At 43.6% G+C, this 18,412-nt stretch overlaps 1 protein-coding gene across 3 annotated transcripts; it reads left to right on the top strand.

Moving 5' to 3' along the window:
- The first annotated feature begins 3,880 nt into the window (after positions 1-3,880).
- Positions 3,881-18,079, top strand: GPATCH1 (G-patch domain containing 1). Of its 3 annotated transcripts, none has more exons than XM_077309632.1 (20): positions 3,881-4,024; positions 5,716-5,850; positions 6,682-6,767; positions 7,255-7,415; positions 7,638-7,735; positions 7,979-8,034; positions 8,168-8,407; positions 9,174-9,321; positions 9,484-9,563; positions 10,235-10,439; positions 11,194-11,475; positions 11,824-11,993; positions 12,687-12,814; positions 13,082-13,218; positions 14,053-14,222; positions 14,590-14,827; positions 15,453-15,560; positions 15,813-15,934; positions 16,542-16,687; positions 17,741-18,079. In XM_077309632.1, the coding sequence occupies exons 1-20, from the start codon at positions 3,949-3,951 to the stop codon at positions 17,769-17,771; spliced, it is 2,817 nt and encodes a 938-aa protein (XP_077165747.1). In that variant the 5' UTR covers positions 3,881-3,948; the 3' UTR covers positions 17,772-18,079. The 3 variants fall into 3 exon arrangements, with proteins under 3 accessions (XP_077165747.1, XP_077165746.1, XP_077165748.1); XM_077309631.1 differs by having other exon boundaries at positions 10,232-10,439; XM_077309633.1 differs by having other exon boundaries at positions 10,232-10,439; positions 16,542-16,705.
- The last annotated feature ends 333 nt before the right edge of the window (positions 18,080-18,412 follow it).

Here is an 18,412-nt window from a genome sequence, read left to right as displayed (position 1 = left end):
GGGCAAGGAGCGAGGAGGGATTGGCGCTCCCCGCCTAGCGACACCTTATCGGCCAGCTGTTTGGGAAGGGGGAAATAGAGATGGGGGGAAATCGAGGAAGTGTCCTGCTGGATCTGGTCCAGCAGCACCAGGGCTGCCAGCTCCCTGTCGGGAAATACCTGGGGACGGGGCAGGGAGCAAGTTGTATTGTTCTCTTCTTCTCCGATTTTAACCTAACAACAACCCTGTGAAGTAGGTTTGGCTGAGCGCATAGGATTGACCTAAGATCACACTGCAACCTCCCATGGCAGAGTGGGAATTAAACCCTGGGTCTCCCGCACCCTAATCTGACACTCTGACCACTACACTGGGGATATCACTATGGAGTCTTTTGCTGTATGGATTGCTTTTTGATAGACAGATGTTCCAGGCTCTTAACAGGTACCCAAAACCTATAAAAGTGGTTGCCTTAGCCAGAGAGCTGAGATTATAGACACATCTTGGCCTGAATTTGCTGATGGTGGGGCTGTTGGAGGGGAACAAAAATAATATTTTAACAAAATGAAGCCTGTCTGCTGCTCCTATTGGTCACAAATGCATCCTATATGTCAGGTCCACTAAAGAGGCCGCAAAGTTTTGTACTGTTTGATCGGAAGGGGCAGTGGGATCAAAATTAATGTGAGTGCTCAGTGGGAGGCCAGTTCCTGGGAGGGCAATATATCAATCAAACAAATAAATAAATAGTGCTGTCAATAGATATTGCATTAATTGATTATGTCTCAAAAACATTGTTTGCCTCCAGCCAAAGACACAGGATCTCTGGCCATTAAAAGAATGAAAAAGTTCTACAAATAGAGACCACAGCAGCCCATCTTCCGCATCACTGTCCATCCAGAGAGAACAGATTGGCCTGAAGAGAAATCTCCAGTAGTGTCATTCCATTGTATTGTGTATTATTCATGTTCCAATTATTCCATATACTTTTAGCAGTGTGTTTATGAGGCAGCTGACAACTATAATCTGCATTAAAACATTACATCAGTTTTAAAAAGGCTGTTCTTCCTTTAAGAATAGGAGGAGGAGGAGAAAACAGTGGTGGCTGGGAACATGACAAGCAAGTAAGCTAAAGCAGGTAGGGAGGGGAAAGAGCCAGAGATGGAGGGGACAAGAGGAAAGGCAAAATTGACTCCCTTGTGGGCTTTATTGTTCTCCCCCTTTTGGATTCACTATTTATAAAGCGCCTAAGGAGAAAGGTGCCATACAAAATGTATATATATATATATATTTGAAAAAGAATAAACCTTTTCCCTGAGATGTGAGCAACTTGTTTCCAGTTATAGGACAATGGCCTAGGTAGACCACTGGTTATATTCAGTGCAAGGCAGCTTTGCCGATTTATAATTGAAGCAAACCAGGAGGCCTTGGAAAGACATCTTGGTAGTGAGCCATGCTCAGCACAGTGAGAGTTCTTTGGGTGTGTGGGCTAGTTTGCTTGGCCGCCTTTGTGTGGGAACGAATCATTCCAGGAGTGGACAGCTATAGTCTTTGAAGCACACCATTCTTCTGTTAATTCACCGCAATCTATTCATGGGTTCAAGACAGACAATGTGTATAGATTGCCGTTAGCAGCTGTGTGCATAGAAGGCAACAATCAGTTGCCAGGATACTGGGCCCCACTGGATGCCTTCCCCTCCCTTGGGTTTCAATGCCGTTTCTTTTGTCATCACTTTAGTCTTGCTTTCTGGGGAGGAATTTTCCTCGTCTTTATCTTCCGCAAGAGGAGAGATAGCATGGTGGTCACTCCACTCCCCTTCTCCTCTTTCATGACTGAGTCATTCCTCTTAGGGCAGAGAGCCTTTTCAGAGTGCTGCTTGCTCAAGAAAGAGGCCCTGGACAAATTGCCACATTCCCCCACCCAACATTCTTGGAAAATCAGCAGTGTTCCAGAACGTGGGCAGTGCTGATGGAAAATGTTTATTAGGTAAGGAGGCCTTTGAAACTACAGCCACAAATATCCTGAGTGCCATTTCTGGAACAGTATTATTCAGCCAACCGGTTAATGAATTTAAAATGCTGAGATCAATTTAAAAGGTGCCCCCAAATTGTGTCAGTGGTAGACTGATTTAAGCTGTTAAATATTTTTTTAGAAGAGGCCTTCCTATAAAGTCCTAAATGGTTTGGGCCCGTTTATTTGAAGGTCCAGCTTCTCTCGTACAGACCTGTTCGAGCACTGTGACCTCAATGATGGTCTCAAGAGTGCCTTGTAGTTCATTTTATACCCATTGGAATGAAAGGTGGGGTATATACATGAAGACAATTAATAATATCTTGGTACTTTTACCATATCTAGCAGATGGTTCCAAATCTGACCTTTGAAACAATGATGTGTATTAGTCACTGTCAACCAATGCATAACTTGTTCAATCACCCCACCTCGGCCTTTATAATAGTCAGTCAACTACCTGGAATTGATTAAGCATGTATGATTTTCAATGTACATTCTCTCCTCTGTACCTACTTATATCCTGTCAAACTGCAACTACCTTATGGTGATCCCAGTAAGTAGCTTTTAAGGCGAGATGCAAAGGTGGTTTGAAATCACCTTCCTTTGCAATTCTCCATCCAAGTACTGCACCTGCTTAGCTTCCAAAATGTAGCCTCAGGCTACATCATGCTGCCTTCATATGTACAGATACAGGACCACTTTTCATGATTAAAGGAAACCAGGACCATTGGGTATATGTATGTGTGACAGAATCCTGAAGCAACGTTAGTTGCTTGCCCACAATATCTGCATTTGATCTAGGTGGGGAGGCAAAGGGAATCATTGTCTGGTGGCCCATGGCAATTTACAGCAGTCCTGAAGAAAATGAAGAAATGCAAAGATAGCAATTTCTTTAACTCCAGTACATTAGGCCTTGGGTGACCTCTTCTGGCCAATGGGTTTTAAGATGATTGCTGTCTCCAAAAGATATCATCAATGGGTGAAATAAACGAATCGTCTCATGACTTTTAAAAGACGCAATCTGGGACAGTAGTGAGATCCCAGGAGCCAATGCCAAAAGGAGGCAACCAATAGATGGAAATATTTGACATCCCTCCATTTTGGCCTGCATTACGGAAACAAAATTATTGCCACACTGATTCTACCATTTCAGAAAGTGAACCCCAAGAGGAGACAGGCTACCGTTTACACAGCACAATTAAAAGACAAAAAATAAATTTAGCCGGTCTAGAAAAAACTATTTCCCTATCAGTTTTTTTGGGGGGGACCAAAGCCCACTTATTCAGATGCTAAAAAATGACCCTCACCATTTATTTATTTATTTATTTAATTTATATACCGCCCTCCCCGGGGGCCCATGCAGCCACCTCACACTGGAGCAGGGGTGGGCAAACGGTGGCCCTCCAGATGTCCATGGACCACAATTCCCATGAGCCCCTGCCAAAATACCATCTAGTCTAGTATCCTTTTGTCAACTGTGATGGACCCTGATGCTTTAGGACAGGTGTAGTCAACCTGTGGTTCTCCAGATGTCCATGGACCACAATTCCCATGAGCCCCTGCCAGCATTCGCTGGCAGGGGCTCATGGGAATTGCAGTCCATGGGCCTCTGGAGGGCCACCGTTTGCCCATCCCTGGTTGGGCGGCATTATTATATCACTATCATTATTTTGAAGGGAGGAAGCAAGCTGAAAAGGCTAATGAGACTCAGGAAACACACGAAGGAGACGTAATGAGGCAAAAGTTAAAATGGCCCAAGGCCCCTTCGTTCCCTCTCGGATGCCCCTTGTTAAAAACTACAACCATGAGGGGAGGAGGCAAAAGAGCACGGCGGGAGTGGGCGAGGAGGCTTCTCATAATTGGACTCTTCGCCGCCCGCCCGCCCGCCCGCCTCCGTGAGGGAGGAGCCGGAGGAGGCCCGAGCGGCCTCCGCCTCCCGCCCCGTCAGAGGGAGGCCTGCCAAGATGGCGGCCAGCGACAGCGACGAGGAGGAGGAGGACCTGGTGAGCTGCGGCGCCCCGCTGAAGCCCCTGGAAGAGGGTGAGGCCGCGGCCGGGCGCTGCACCTCGGGAGCCCCGCTTTGCTTTCGCCCGGCGAAGGGATGGGTGTGGATTGCGCGAGGCAGCCCCCAGTGCCTTCACCTGGGCTTACCTGGAAGGCGAAGTCCTGCCTACTTCGGCGGGATGGGCTTCTGAGCGAGCAGCATTGCAGGGGGGAATGGGGGGGAAGCTGCAGTCAGGGGGCGCGAGGGACAGATTTGGGAGGGCTGGTGTTCCTGACAACAGGTGCGAGGACCGGATCGGGGCTGTGGCTCATGGGTTTGAGCATCCATGTTGCATGCAGGTAGCGTCAGGTTCAGCCCTTGATATATTTGTCCTGGAGGGGAAGTGGAGAGCTGCCCGCCAGTCAGAGGAGTGGTCTGGCTCCAGAGGCAGTTTCATGAGTGTGGAGGTATTGCATTTACTCTCAGGTGCTGCCAGGTTCTGTCTCCATTTAAAAGTAGCAAGCGGTAAGTGATGCGAAAGATTTCTGCTTCAAACCTGGGGGAACTGGTCTCATAGGGATAGGCAGGGTGGACCTGGATAGACCAAAGGTCTGACTCGGTTTATTACATACATCACAGCAAGCCTCTGTCTAGTGCACATGATTTTTCTTTGCATGCCTCTTGGTGTGTATATAATTGCATGCACAGTTTAAACTTGCAGGCCTGTTGACCTTCATTTAACAATGTGCAGTTTAAATGACAAATGCTGGCCCCTATTTCTGTTTTTAAAGTGAACATGGGCTGCTCTTTCTGATAAGCAGATATATATGCAGGCTGTACATGCATTCATAGTACTGTATGAACGAGGCCAGGATAAGACAGCTTTGTGTGTTCATGTATCTAAAACGGGTAGTCAAACTGCGGCCCTCCAGATGTCCATGGACTACAATTCTCAGGAGCCCCTGCCAGCGAATGCTTCTGGGAATTGGAGTCCATGGACATCTGGAGGGCCGCAGTTTGACTGCCCCTGCTCTAGCTCTTATCTAAGCAGAAAATATGTAACATGTGAAGTGCCCTTGAATGGCTTGCACACATCTGAGAACCACTTGAACACATAAGGCTGCCTTATATTGAGCTGGAGTCTGAACTGGAGCCAATGCGAAAGCCCCTGCACGTCTACAGTACTACATGTGCAGCTGCCTTCTACGGACCTTTGGTCTATCAAGGACAACACTGTCCATGTTGGTTGACTGGCAAGAGTTTGCCAGAGTCTCAGGTAAAGGTCTTCACATCACTTACCTGACCCTTTTAACTGGATAGCGAAGCTACAACTCTTTGCATGCCAAGCATTTGTCACTGAGAAACTGCTTTGCCCCTGAAAAATTGCTGGCTGTCTACCAAGCTGGCTCTCTGTCATGGCTCCTGGATCATATGAGGGGGAGGGCTGATGAAGTTCCAGTCCCTACCAGCCTAATTCTGTGGTGTAGAGCAGGGGCTGGCAGGGGCTCACGGGAATTGTAGTCCATGGACATCCAGAGGACCGCAGGTTGACTACCCCTGGTGTAGAGAACTTGAGGGAAGGGCAGTGTCTGGGAAGTAGCCCTGCTTTACTGGGCATGGAGTAAACAAATTCTCATACCTTTCAAGTTAGTAGATTGTTCCATAGACATTTGCATCTTTTCACAGTTTGCTGACTTATGGTTCTTCCCGCCTCTTATTCAGATTGTTGCTTTTTAAATAATTGCAGGAGAACGAATCAAGAAGCCAGTTCCTCTACAAGAGCAGACTGTCAGAGATGAAAAAGGGCGATACAAGCGCTTTCATGGAGCATTTAGTGGTGGCTTCTCTGCTGGCTATTATAACACTGTGGGTTCTAAAGAAGGTTAGTTGTCTTTTGTCTCTGAAGGAGACTTTGGGTTGGATCCTGTCAACGTTTCTGCGGGTTGATAGGTATAAAGGTCTTTGGCCACTCAAAAAGGCTGTGCTGAGAATCATGGGACCAGCGTGGACAAAAGAAGTATGAGGTCTGTTATTCATAATACAAAACGGGATTGGGTGGGATTGTCTGAAAACACTGTCTGGATCCAGCATTGTGCTAAGTTACCTAAAAATAAAGAAGAAGAAGAAGATTTGGTTCTTATATGCCGTTTTTCTGTACCCAAAGGTGTCTCAAAGCGGCTTACTATTGCCTTCTCTTTCCACTCTCCACATCAGACACCCTGTGAGATAGATGGGGGCTGAGAGAGTTCTGACAGATGCTCTGAGAACAGCTCTAACAGGACTGTTACTATGCCAAAGTCACTCAGCTGGCTGCATGCAGAGGAGTAGAGAATCAAACTTGCCTCTCCAGATTAGGAGACACCACTGCACCAAGCTGGCCCACCTTTGTATGTACACCTTTGGAGGAAGAGAATTCCATAATGATGGAGCACCCTAGAAAACACCTCTCAGGTGGCCGCTGTGACTTTGCCCGTGGAAGGAATTGTTGTGATGCAGTGCTTAATGGCAGAAGCTGCTATGAGACAAGGGGAGGAAAGCAATTTCTGCAATATGCCCAAATCATCTAGGGCTTTATAGTTTAAAACTAGCACCTTGAATTTTACAGTGAATCTTCTGGGAAGCCCATGCTTACCAGTATAGCATAACTAGTTTTAAACCTTACCTTTCCATCCCACTTTCAATCTAACAGAAAGATAAATTGCTTTCTTTAAAGGATGGGCACCGTCGACTTTTGTGTCATCGCGCCAAAAGAGAGCAGAGAAAACAGTCTTGGGTCCAGAAGACTTTATGGATGAAGAGGTAACCTTTCACAAACAATGCAGAATTAAATCCTTGGGTATTATTAGTTCACATGGTATGAAAATATGTAATATGTATATAAACCTCTTGTTTGTTTTTGTATACACGTGTGCCATTAACGTCCTGCAGATTTATTGCGACCCCAGTAAGGGTCTTTCAAAGCAAGTGAGAAACAGGTGGTTGGCCATTGTCTTCTTCTGCAGAGCCTTCCTTGTGGGGAGGGGTGCAATTCAAATAGTGACCCTGCTTAGCTTCCATGACCTGTCAAGATCAGGCTATGCCATGCGGCCTTCCCTCCCTGCTCCTTATTAGTCTTAAGATGTATAACATTTAAGGTGGACAATATGACACCACTTAGCTAGGGAAGAATGCCTTTAATTATGCTATAATTGAAGTACCCTTTATATATTTGTTTCATTACTGTTTTAATTCTTATGTGGATTGGATGAGGACCTATTTCCCTATTTCCCTTCCTCTGTCCTCTTAGGATCTTAGTGAACATGGAATAGCACCCAAGGAAATTACAGTTTCAGATGAATTTGCTTCCAAAAGCAAAAATAAGTTACAGGAGAAGGCCAGACAAATTGCAGGGATTGTCGCCCCAATTCCTGGAGCCGTATTGTTGAATGAATATATAGCACCTGCAAAGTAAGTATGTTTATCCTCTGCCCTATTGCTGAGTAAAGGCTTTTATTTTAAAAGTTTTTATTTAAAAACAATCTCTTCAGTCTGTTGGTATACATTTAAGGGCTGGACTATCTGGCAACATTTACTTTCACCCTTGGGCAAAAGGTTACACCTAGGCTCCTGCTCTGAACATTATTAACATGCACAGTTGCAACAACCCTCTGTTTATACATTTCTTCTTAGGATAACCATCGGTATTGATTTGTTGCGAAAAATGGGCTGGAAAGAAGGACAAGGAGTTGGACCACGAGTTAAGAGAAAGGCACGCAAGCAAAAACCTGGTACATTTCCATTAAATATAGATTTTGAGTCAGCAGAAATGAGCAGTCACCTATTTTAGTCGGCCAGGGATAATTTTCATAGCTGTTTTTTTTTCTCAAGTAATATAGCTACCATGTAGAGTGGGCTTGCCTCTCTCTCTTCAGTAACCGAGGAAGTGTAGGCAGAGAAGTGAATCAACTCTTAAATGGAAAATGTATTGAAGAATTATGGCAATTTTAATCTCTCTGTTTCATTCACTGCAGAACCTGGTGTGAAAATCTATGGCTGTTCTTTGCCCCCAGGATCTGATGATTCAGAGGTATTGTTTATAAAGATATGTTCTATACTTAGTTATCTTATGTAATTTAAGCATTTTAGTATATGTTGTGATGGCAGTAATTAATGCCAATGGGGGGGGAGATATATTGGTAACCATTCTTAATTTCCTAAAGGAAGAAGAGGATGAATATCAGCCAGAAAATGTCACGTTTGCACCCAAAGATGTGATGCCCGTAGATCTGACTCCTAAAGACAATGTCCACGGGCTTGGTTATAAAGGCCTGGATCCCTCTAAAGCCTTATTTGGAGTTTCAGAGGAACACGTCAACCTTTTCAATCCCAGTTCTGAAAACGCAAATCTGATTGGTGATCTGAGGCAAAGTAAAGGACGGAAACTCGGTATCTCGGGGCAGGTAAAAATATTTAGCAGTCAATGTGTGTTATACTTACAGCTGTGGAGATTGATAATCAAAGGGATATGTGGGGCCTGCAGAAATCCTTGATTTTCAAGGAGCAACTGAATAGATGTCCCAGTGGCCAAAGGACTACATCTTCAGTGCCTTGCCTAATACCTGGACATGGTAAAGCTGAATAAAATGGTCTGCGGAGCTCCCACAAATGAATGCTTTCATGTGGCAAAGGTGGTGGGGTTAGGGCTGCCAACTCCAGGTTGGAAAACTCCTAGGTTGGAGCCTGGGGGGGGTGAGGGACCTCAGCAGGGAATAACATCACACTGTCCACTCACCAAAGCAGCCATTTTCTCCAAGGGAGCTAGTTTCTGTAGTCTGGAGATCAGCTGTAATTCTGAGGGATCATCAAGCCCCATCTGGAGGTCAGTAACCTTATCCCCTGCATGTAGAAAACTAGCAAATCAAGGGCAAAAATCAGACTAGGTTTCTCCTTGACAATGGTGGGTGTCTGTAGAGAGGGAACTGTTTCACATGGACGGTATTCAGTCCTGTGTAAACCTCAAATGCCGTCTGAAATGGAATGGTCTAGGAACAGATCTACCGTCTCATTAAAGAGTCTGTATTGAGTTAATCAGGGTACTGAAGTGCCCACTGTTACTTGGTTTAGCAGTCTGAAATCAGTCCTTTGTTCTTTTTATTCCGAGACGCAGTTATCAGGCTTATAAAAATGGTCTTTGGTTATAATCATTTACATTGTTTTTTTTCATAGGCTTTTGGTGTAGGAGCTTTGGAAGAGGAAGACGATGATATTTATGCTACTGAATCGCTTTCCAAGTATGATACTGTCCTTAAAGATCAAGAGCCAGGAGATGGGTTGTATGGTTGGACAGCACCTAAGCAGTATAAAAGCAAGCCAGGTGAGGGGTTGCGTGGCTTCAGCAAGTCAAAAACCCAGTGACAGTATCTTCCATTATCTATAACTTCCTAGAAGGTGGGATGCTATATTACCGTGTATTACTTAACTCTGCTCTGTTCTCTTGCCACGGGAGTACTGACAAACTCTTGCAATCACTTTACAGAAGTAGAAAAAGAAGTTAAATATATTGGGAAAATTTTGGATGGGTTCAGTCTGGCCTCTAAGTCAACATCCTCCCAAAAGGTAAGCAAGTCGCTTTTGTTCTCTTTGATCAGATCATTGAATGCTTCTCTTTTCCCCCTGCATTTAAACAAATGGACCCCTGCAGAATTTTACTGGAATTTGCAAGAGGCAAAGTCATGTTGGTGGTTTGCTGTGAAGAAGTTTTATTAGTTCATTTATTTATTTTTGTCCATGCATTTCTTCCCTTTCTGTGCTTGCCGGACTAATAAATGTTTATAAATGCAATCAGTAATGTTGCAGCAGCCGTATGATTTCATCAGCCTTGTTTAATGTATCATAATTTTAAGGAGTTATGATTGGTTCATTGTATTGGGTCTTGAAAAGGGAAAGTATGCAGAAACCCTTACCTTAGATGTTGGTGGCCTCATTTTCTCTTTCTGTGATCGGCACGAGCCGCCCATTGTACAGTTCGATATCGTTTAAACGAGGGTTCGTCAACCTGTGGTCCTCCAGATGTCCATGGACTACAATTCCTATAAGCCCCTGCCAGCATTCGCTGGCAGGGGCTTATAGGAATTGTAGTCCATGGACATCTGGAGGACCACAGGTTGACGACCCCTCGTTTAAAACATAATGAAATGAAAGTGCCCGATAACTTCTTGCGAACTGCGTTATCAAATGCTTAACTAATCAGCGTGAGACTGTTTTCCTTTGGGATGTGTGCACAGAAGATTTATCTGCCACCTGATCTACCGAGGGACTACAGGCCAGTCCATTACTTTAGACCCGTGATAAATGCTCTCAGTGGAAACGCCCACTTGGTGCAGACATTAGCAGAATCGACTGGGAAGTTGGAGAGTGAGACAGCACTACAAAGCAGGCACCAAAAAAGCGCGACTCAGAGGAGGGAACTGTTGGGCGAGACAGCTCTGACAGGTATCTTCTCGTTGTTTCTCATGGTTTGGTCTAACCTGTTGTGTACTTTTGCCCATTCTATTAATGGCTTCTACTTCTTGGGAGGAAATATATCTTGAATATTCCATAGTTCTTCTTATCTGAATGCCGATTATCAAAATTAGTTGATCATTTGAATTCACTGTCTTTTCCACTGGTATATCTCGATAAGCCAAACTTTCAGTGTTATATACTGTATCCAATGTTTTGACCTGTTTGCCCCTTGAGTTGTTCTATACCGAGATATTGCCTGCTGTCATGAGGTAGATCTCATGTATCAAGGCAGGTGGGGCACTTTTGGGGAGACTGGACAAAGTGTGAGCCGGAGTGGTGTCAGATTAGGACCTGGGAAATAAAATTTCGAAACCCAGCAACCCCCTTCCATGGAAGCTTGCTGCAGGCCCCTTGGGCCAGTCATACACTCAGCGAAAGTTACCTCTTAGGGTAGCTGAGAGGGTAAAATGGAGAAGGGGAGAATGTTGTAAACCACTTTGGGATTCCCACTAGGGAGAAAAGTGGAGTATAAATCAAGTAGATAACATCTTTAGTGGAATTATCTTAACGTTTTTGGTAGTCCCATCAGTAACGGTGAAGTTGGTCTGCATTCTAGATGTGTTCCATCATATACTTTTTAATCAAGAAAACCCTGTAAAGTCTCGTTTCTGTTTTTAAATTAGAAAGTGGTTTAGTTTTGTAGAAGTAGTGCCTACACTGCTCGTATTTCTTTCCTTGGTAGGTCCAACAACTTCTGTTCTAGAGTATCTGTCAGCTAAAGACAAAGAGCGAATCAAAGAAGTGAAGCAGGCAGCTGGCCAGCAACTAAAGACACCTGTCCATCAACCCTTGCAAGACCAATTCCAGGCACCTGCCTTACATGACACTCCACAGCAGTGGCCGTCAGTGTTGGGGCCTCAGCTAGCCATCTCTGGTGGTAGTGACTTCAAACCCTTTGCGTCCAGTCCAGAAAAACAGAAGAGATATGAACATTACATTGAAAGCCTTAAACAGGGAAAGAAAGGTAAATTGGCAAAGGTCCACACAGCTGCTGTTATTATTAGTAGTATTATTGATTGATTGATTGATTGATTGCCCCCCTCTGTAAGTGGGCTCTTGTTCCCACATTGTGAGACAAACCCTGCATCTGTGTTTTATTGCGTTAAAGATACTCCCATTTTCCAGGAGGGGATTTCTCTTTGTTTATGCTAAAAGTTCTCTTACGCTTCATTGGCAAAGGTATCGTAATCGCTCCCTAAGTATGTGTTCCCCCCTCTTGCATATGTATTCACGTTCACGGTTTATATTTCAGCTTGGTTTTCTTGGGCTACTAATTATCTCTCTTTTTTTCCTTCTTCATTAAATGTGTTAGGAAGCTGTTTAGATCAAAGCCTGACAGAATGGGAGCGTGGAAGGGAGCAGGAGGAGTTCCATCGTGCTGCAGTGCTTTACAAACCCTCCAGCTCCATCTTGTCGTCTAGATTTACCCACGCAAAGCATGAGGACGACACCGACAAAGTAGAAGTCGCTCGAGATCAGGAGGTGTGTCTTCGGGATCACCGTGATGTTTTGGTCACAGTTTCAGTAACTTCTATTAAAAAATAGGGTTTTCTGTGGAAATGAATTTACTGTGGATTAGATTCTTCCTGTTCTCTATGTAAGAGCCTGTTGTGGCGCAGAGTGGTAAGGCAGCAGACATGCAGTCTTGAAAACTCTACCCATGAGGCTGGGAGTTCAATCCCAGCAGCTGGCTCATGGTTGACTCAGCCTTCCATCCTTCCGAGGTCGGTAAAATGAGTACCCAGCTTGCTGGGGGGTAAACGGTAATGACTGGGGAAGGCACTGGCAAACCACCCCGTATTGAGTCTGCCATGAAAACGCTGGAGGGCGTCACTCCAAGGATCAAACATGACCCGGTGCTTGCACAGGGGATACCTTTACCTTTTATCCTCTATGTATCGGTCATCTGTTTTGTTTCATTTATACCCTCCCTGAATCCCTAATGGGGACCCAAAGTGGCTTACGTCAGTCTCCTCCATTTATCCTCACAACAATCCTGTGAGGAACATTAAGCTCAGTGTATGGCAGGATCAAGGTTACCCAGTAAGCTTCCCTGGCAAAGTGGGAATTCAAGCCTAGGTCTCCCAGATCCTAGTTCGGCACACTGACCACTACATCACACTGGCTGATGTTCTCTAGCACTTGGGAATACTAGTAACTACGTGGTTATTTTAGACTGACCTTGACGACAAAGAGACCGCTGCAAAGATGAAGATGTTCGGCAAGCTCACGAGAGAGCGGTTTGAGTGGCACCCAGACAAACTACTGTGCAAGAGGTTTAACGTTCCTGATCCCTATCCAGAGTAAGTTGGAATAAATATTGAACATTTAAAAAAAAGCAACACTCTGCTTTTGAGTAGCTTTGGAAATAGATGCCAACCATTCTTGAGAGTTCTACAATGAATTCATCGTGTAAAATTTTGGAATTCTTGACCACAAATAAAGTCTCAGTTTATGTTTGTTGTTTATTAGTAGCATTCTTGTTACCTTATTTTTTTGACAGCCTTAGCTCTGTGATGGCAATAAGTTAAGAGTTGGACCTCCAAACCGCTGTTTTTATTTTCTATCAGATCAAGTATTGTTGGGCTGCCCAAGGTGAAACGTGACAAGTATTCTGTATTTAATTTCCTGAATGTATCAGAGCCAACGACAAAGATGATGAGTCAGCCTGCAAATGTAGCAGTGCAGCAAAATAATACTCCCAATAGTAAGTGCTTAGCTGCTGCCTTGTATCTTTGATTCAAAGAAACTGTTGACATTGGACATTATTGAGACACAATAGGGTGTAGCGCATCGGTCCTACCTGCGGGTGGAGACACTCACCTGAGTTGTAAAGCAGTTTGTTGTGTTGTGAGCCCTTAAGTAGCTCTCCCCCCCCCCTTCACTTTTTGTTGAAGGCTCTGTTGCATGTGTGCATGCGTAGACAGCAGTAGCATTGTGTCTCCTGCCTCAAGCTAAGAGACAAAGCAGGATGGGATAGAGAAGGCAGAGACCAAATGGGATAGAGAAAGTAGAGAAAGAAGTATTTTTTCCCTTTCTCATAGTACAAAAACTTGTAGGCAGTCAATGAAATAAATGAGCAGTAGGTTTAGAACAGATCATAGGAAGTACTACCTTGCCCAAAGAGTAATTAACATGTGGAATTCACTGCTGCAGGAAGTAGTTGTGGCTTCAAAGCATGGACAGCTTCAAAAGGGGATTAAATAAACATATGCAGCAGAAATCAATCTGTGGCTATTAGCCACAGGGTATAAATAGAGCTCTATGTCTGGAGCAGCATTGATCTATATTCTCATTGCTTGGGGGGAACAATGGGAGGGCTTCTAGAATTTGGGTCCTGCGGTGAACTTCCTGATTGCACCTGGATTTTGGCCACTGTATGCCACAGAGTGTTGGCTTGGATGGCCCATTGGCCTGATCCAACATGGCTTCTCTTATGTTCTTAGGATGTTGTGTTGAGGTCAATCAACTTTGGATGCCTTTTTCAACTGAATGAGGACATGAAATAACACTGAAACTATACTGTATTTGTATCTTTAAGAGCCAAAAAAGCCTTCCAGATGGGATGTCTCTGACAAAGAGAAAAAGAAAAAGGATGCCATTAGCGAGTTCATAAGTTTGGCTAGGTCAAAGGTTGATACTAAGGAGCAACAGCCAGTCACAGCAGAATCCAAGGACAACAATAAGATGGATGAACCTGCTTCTAGTAAGGTACAGTGGCTCTGTTTGACGCTTCCAGTAAAAGTTTATTGTGTTATTTAACATACACCTTTCAACCTTTATCACCTTGAGTTGCAGAATATTTTCACTAAGACTGAAACCATTCTCTGTAGCACACCTGTGTGCTGTGAACAGGCAATATCATCCCCATTTCCCATCACAAGGTTCTGTAGACTTGCAGAATTGTATGCCCCTAGTGGTCCGGTCTTCTCACTTGAATAGCTTTATTATCACCTCTGCTCTGCTGCCCCAGTAGACAGAAGTGTGCTGTAGTTGTTCAAAGGCTCCTCAGCATACAAACAACTCAAAGTGCTACTGGACTCTTGTGTGATTTCGTTGACTTTGTTTTTTCACGCAGGTGGTACATGAAAAGACAAGTCTAAATGAAGAAGCAAATGAGGAAGAAAGCAGGCCGTCAATGGATTTATTTAAAGCCATCTTCGCTAGCTCTTCGGATGAAAAATCATCGTCCTCAGAAGAAGAAAGTGAGGAGGAGGAGGAGGAGCAGCCGGCAGCAGTGCCCGGACCAGACTTGGACACTTTGAAGCACCATGATGAGTTGGGTGGCCAAGGTGGCCTTCCATCTGAAGGACAAGGTAAGGGGTCATTTTCTTTTTTGTGGGTTTCCATGAATAAATGAAGGATGATCTTGAGTCCGTAGAATTACCTTCGGACTGACAGACAGATTGAAAAACTGTTGTGAGAAACCTTGATAATCCCTCAACTCTTTCGTCAAGAAGAAAAACTGCTCTGAATGCTCCAATAGGCTGTGTAAGTTTATACATACGTGTCATAGATTATACCAGCCTTTGCTATGACATCCATGTTAGAAGCAGGATCCTGACAGTAGCATCTAAAGCAGAGTTACAGCCATGAAAGTCCATAAATGTATCTCCGGCTAGAATGATACCATGAATGGCAGGGTCATATCTGTGACTTAGCAAGGGGATTCTTTCTATGTTTAGAAGAAAAATATGCCTTCAAACCTCAACAGACTCATGGCAACCCCAGCCATGGGTGCTCAAGGTCAGAGATGTGCAGAGGTGATTTGCCATTGTTTTCCTCTGCATATCACTCCTCCATTGTCCTTGGTGGTCTCCCATCCAAGTACTGACTGTGGCTAACCCTTCCTGAGCCAAACTGAGCTATTCAGCTTGCTGCTGTGTTTAGAGCACCAGTTTAATCATTCCTGTATTGCGATTTTTGTTTGTTTCTTTAAAGAAAGCGAAGTTATTGCTCCTGAGATCTCTGTTACTGTAACTCCACCCTCAAATGAAATTGAACAAGGAGAAGAATTTGGGCCAAGGCTACCTCCAGCTGGTGGATCTGGTAAGTGATAATAACTTTGGTTTTGTTTGTTAACACACTTTCCTTTTCTCTTGGAGACTAATGTGTGCCATTTGCCAGCATTTGCTAGCAGGGGCTCATGGGAATTGTAGTCCATAAACATCTGGAGGACCACAGGTTTGACTACCCCTGCCCTAGAAGACCAGTTTACATAACCGGAAATGTTTTGGTATAATATATATGAGTTACCTTGATTGCGAGTGCGCTCTCTCTGCATTTGATTTTGTGCTTCAGGAGCTCTGCTGAAAGATAAGGACATACAGGTAACCGATTCTGAAGCCAGCAAGAAAGACAGACCCAAGAAGAACAAAGAGAAACACAAGACCAAACGGGAGCACAAACACAAGAAGGAAAAGGTAAAAGTCCAGCATTAAGTCATTTGTGACGCTAAGAGTGCTGGGTAAAATCCATCCCCTCCATCCCAGTCATGAATGGAACTTGACAGAAAGCATGCCGGCAGGGATCTCTGCATTGGGCTTCCTGTTTCCCTAGAAGCCTGGGTGTGCTGAGGGTGGATATGTGGACTGGATCCTACTCTTGATGTGGGGAGTTCTGCACTGGATAAATATCACAGGTTAGATAAACAGTGTGAACCGTCACATTGACCTGTGCAAGGTCCAAAACAACAACCCCCAAATCCTTGCCATAGCTTTTATTGGCTCTATTAAAAGATATAGATTTTGGTGTTTTGGCTTTTGTTTCAGTATCATAAAGCATTAAGATATGGGAATTATTATGGGAATACTAAACACTGGAATATTAAACCGGCTGCAAACCTGTTCCTAGGAATTAAATCCATTGAAATGCCTAGGATTTGTGTACACATTCCTCTATTAAACCTTGGCACCTCCATTTGGCCATCTTACGTGTATTTGGGATTGTTTTTCCTTTGATTTTTGTCTTTTGCCATAGATTTCTATGCTGCAGAGAGAGGCTAATGGTAAGATGTGAACTTTTTTGCAGAAAAAGAAACACAAGAAACACAAACATAAGGGCAAGCATAAGACTAAGAAATCTGAGAAAACCAGTGGTTCAGACTCTGCCAACAGCAGCGAAAGCCACAGTGAAGAAGAGACCTTCAACATACCTCCGCAGGAGCTTTTACGAAGGTAGCAGCTCACTAGAATGTAAGAGAAGCCATGTTGGATCAGGGCAGTGGCCCATCCAGCCCAGCACTTGGTGTGGTCCCAAACCAGGTGCCATCAAGAGAACATCACAGCTCAGCTGCCTTTACACAGTTGGACTCCCCAGGTTTCTGCATATCAAAGTTCTCTTGTATGCCCCAAAACATTTTAAAGATCTGTACACCACATTTCCTGCCGCTTCCAGTAAGCCCAGATAGATCAGATGCATTTACTTATATCCCACCCCGACCCTGAGTTCTGGACTCAGTGGCCTAGAACAGGGGTAGTCAACTTGTGGTTCTCCAGATGTTCATGGACTAGCAGTTGTTCATGTTCATGTAGTAGCAGTTGTGCTTTCTCACAACTGCTACTACATTGCTCCAAATTCCTCATCTACAATAATGTTTCAAACACGTACTTGCAAGGTTTTAAGTTCTCTTACCAGTTTGCCGCCTTTAAGATATTACCTGCAAAGAAATTGGGATAAGTATGTTTGCAGATATTTGGTAGCTAAAGGGAGGGATTATACTTCTAGAGCAGCTTAATTTTGTAACTTCACAGCGATCAATATGCCAATAAAAGTGTCTTGAATCTTCACCAAGACTGACTGAAGACATTCTTCGGTGAGTCAGCATAATTACTTGGTAGGGAATCAAGAAGATTGTGATCCTGTCGTTGCAGTAGTGATTGTATTCAGAAGTTGAATAGATGCTCACAAGCTAATTTGTGTAGTCACTGTGTAAGAACCGGGCAGTTCATTGACTGAAGATCACAGCTTAAATTTGCTTGGAGAAAAGGCTAATCACAGTAAAAACAGTGGAAATGCTTTCACTTATTTATGCCTGCACTAAACTGTTTGATGTTTTGGAAACTCTTTGGAGTATTTGGATCATTTTACCTTGATCAGAAAACAGGCATATAATTCAGTTTACAGTTTCAGAATTTTTGTAGGGCTTTGGCCTTTGACTGAAGAATATTGCATTCATGTTGGTTTTATAATCATCATTCAGTTAACTCCATCCTTCCTTTCTTTTTTAGGCTGAAACACCTTCCCCTGGTCAAACATTAGCTTGGATTCTTGGACATCATATATCTTTTGGTCAAAACAGATCTCCTCTATGATGGCAGATCAGCAATTTGAAGCATATTTTAATGTCCTGTAAATATTGTATTTATGTTGAATCGGATAGCATAAAACCATGCTAGTTTTGTGACATTTCCTAGTTAAAAACCCGATGAAATACAGAATGTTTGGGGGGGGGAGAGATTCAGTTTTTCATCTGACTTAAAATATTGTAATGTTAGAAGAATCATGCAAGGTATGCATTTTAATGAAGATGAGCATGGTTAAATTTTAATAAATGGAACTTACCACTCTTATGTCTAATGCCTTAAAGTTATTTTCAGAAGATCATTTTATTTATTTAAAATATTTATATCCTGCCTTTTGGTTAAGAAAGAATACCTCCGAGGCATCTAATTTAAAAAACCTAAAACATGCCAAATAAAACCTGTTTGGGTAAACAAAAGTTGCCTATTCAAGTAATTATTTTTCAGCAGTCTTTTTTTTTTTTTACAAGGAATCCTGAAGCTCAGAAAAATTATTCTCAACAAGTTAAATTGTTATTTGTGTGACACTAGCTTTTTCTGGATTGAGGCCTTACAGAGTTATACCTATCTTAATCCAGTAGGAAATAGCCTTAGGACTGT

Source organism: Paroedura picta, chromosome 14 (genome assembly GCF_049243985.1).
Source record: "Paroedura picta isolate Pp20150507F chromosome 14, Ppicta_v3.0, whole genome shotgun sequence".
NCBI classification, from domain to species: domain Eukaryota; kingdom Metazoa; phylum Chordata; class Lepidosauria; order Squamata; family Gekkonidae; genus Paroedura; species Paroedura picta.
The sequence above is the reverse complement of the archived record's forward strand: the minus strand, read 5'-3'. Positions and strand labels throughout refer to the sequence as shown.

Coding starts and splice junctions, on each gene's coding strand:
- GPATCH1 (XM_077309631.1), top strand. CDS start 3,949: ATGGCGGCCAGCGACAGCGACGAGGAGGAGGAGGACCTGGTGAGCTGC. Junction 11,994..12,686: donor AAGTCGCTCGAGATCAGGAG/GTGTGTCTTCGG, acceptor TGGTTATTTTAG/ACTGACCTTGACGACAAAGA. Junction 16,688..17,740: donor CCGCAGGAGCTTTTACGAAG/GTAGCAGCTCAC, acceptor TTTCTTTTTTAG/GCTGAAACACCTTCCCCTGG.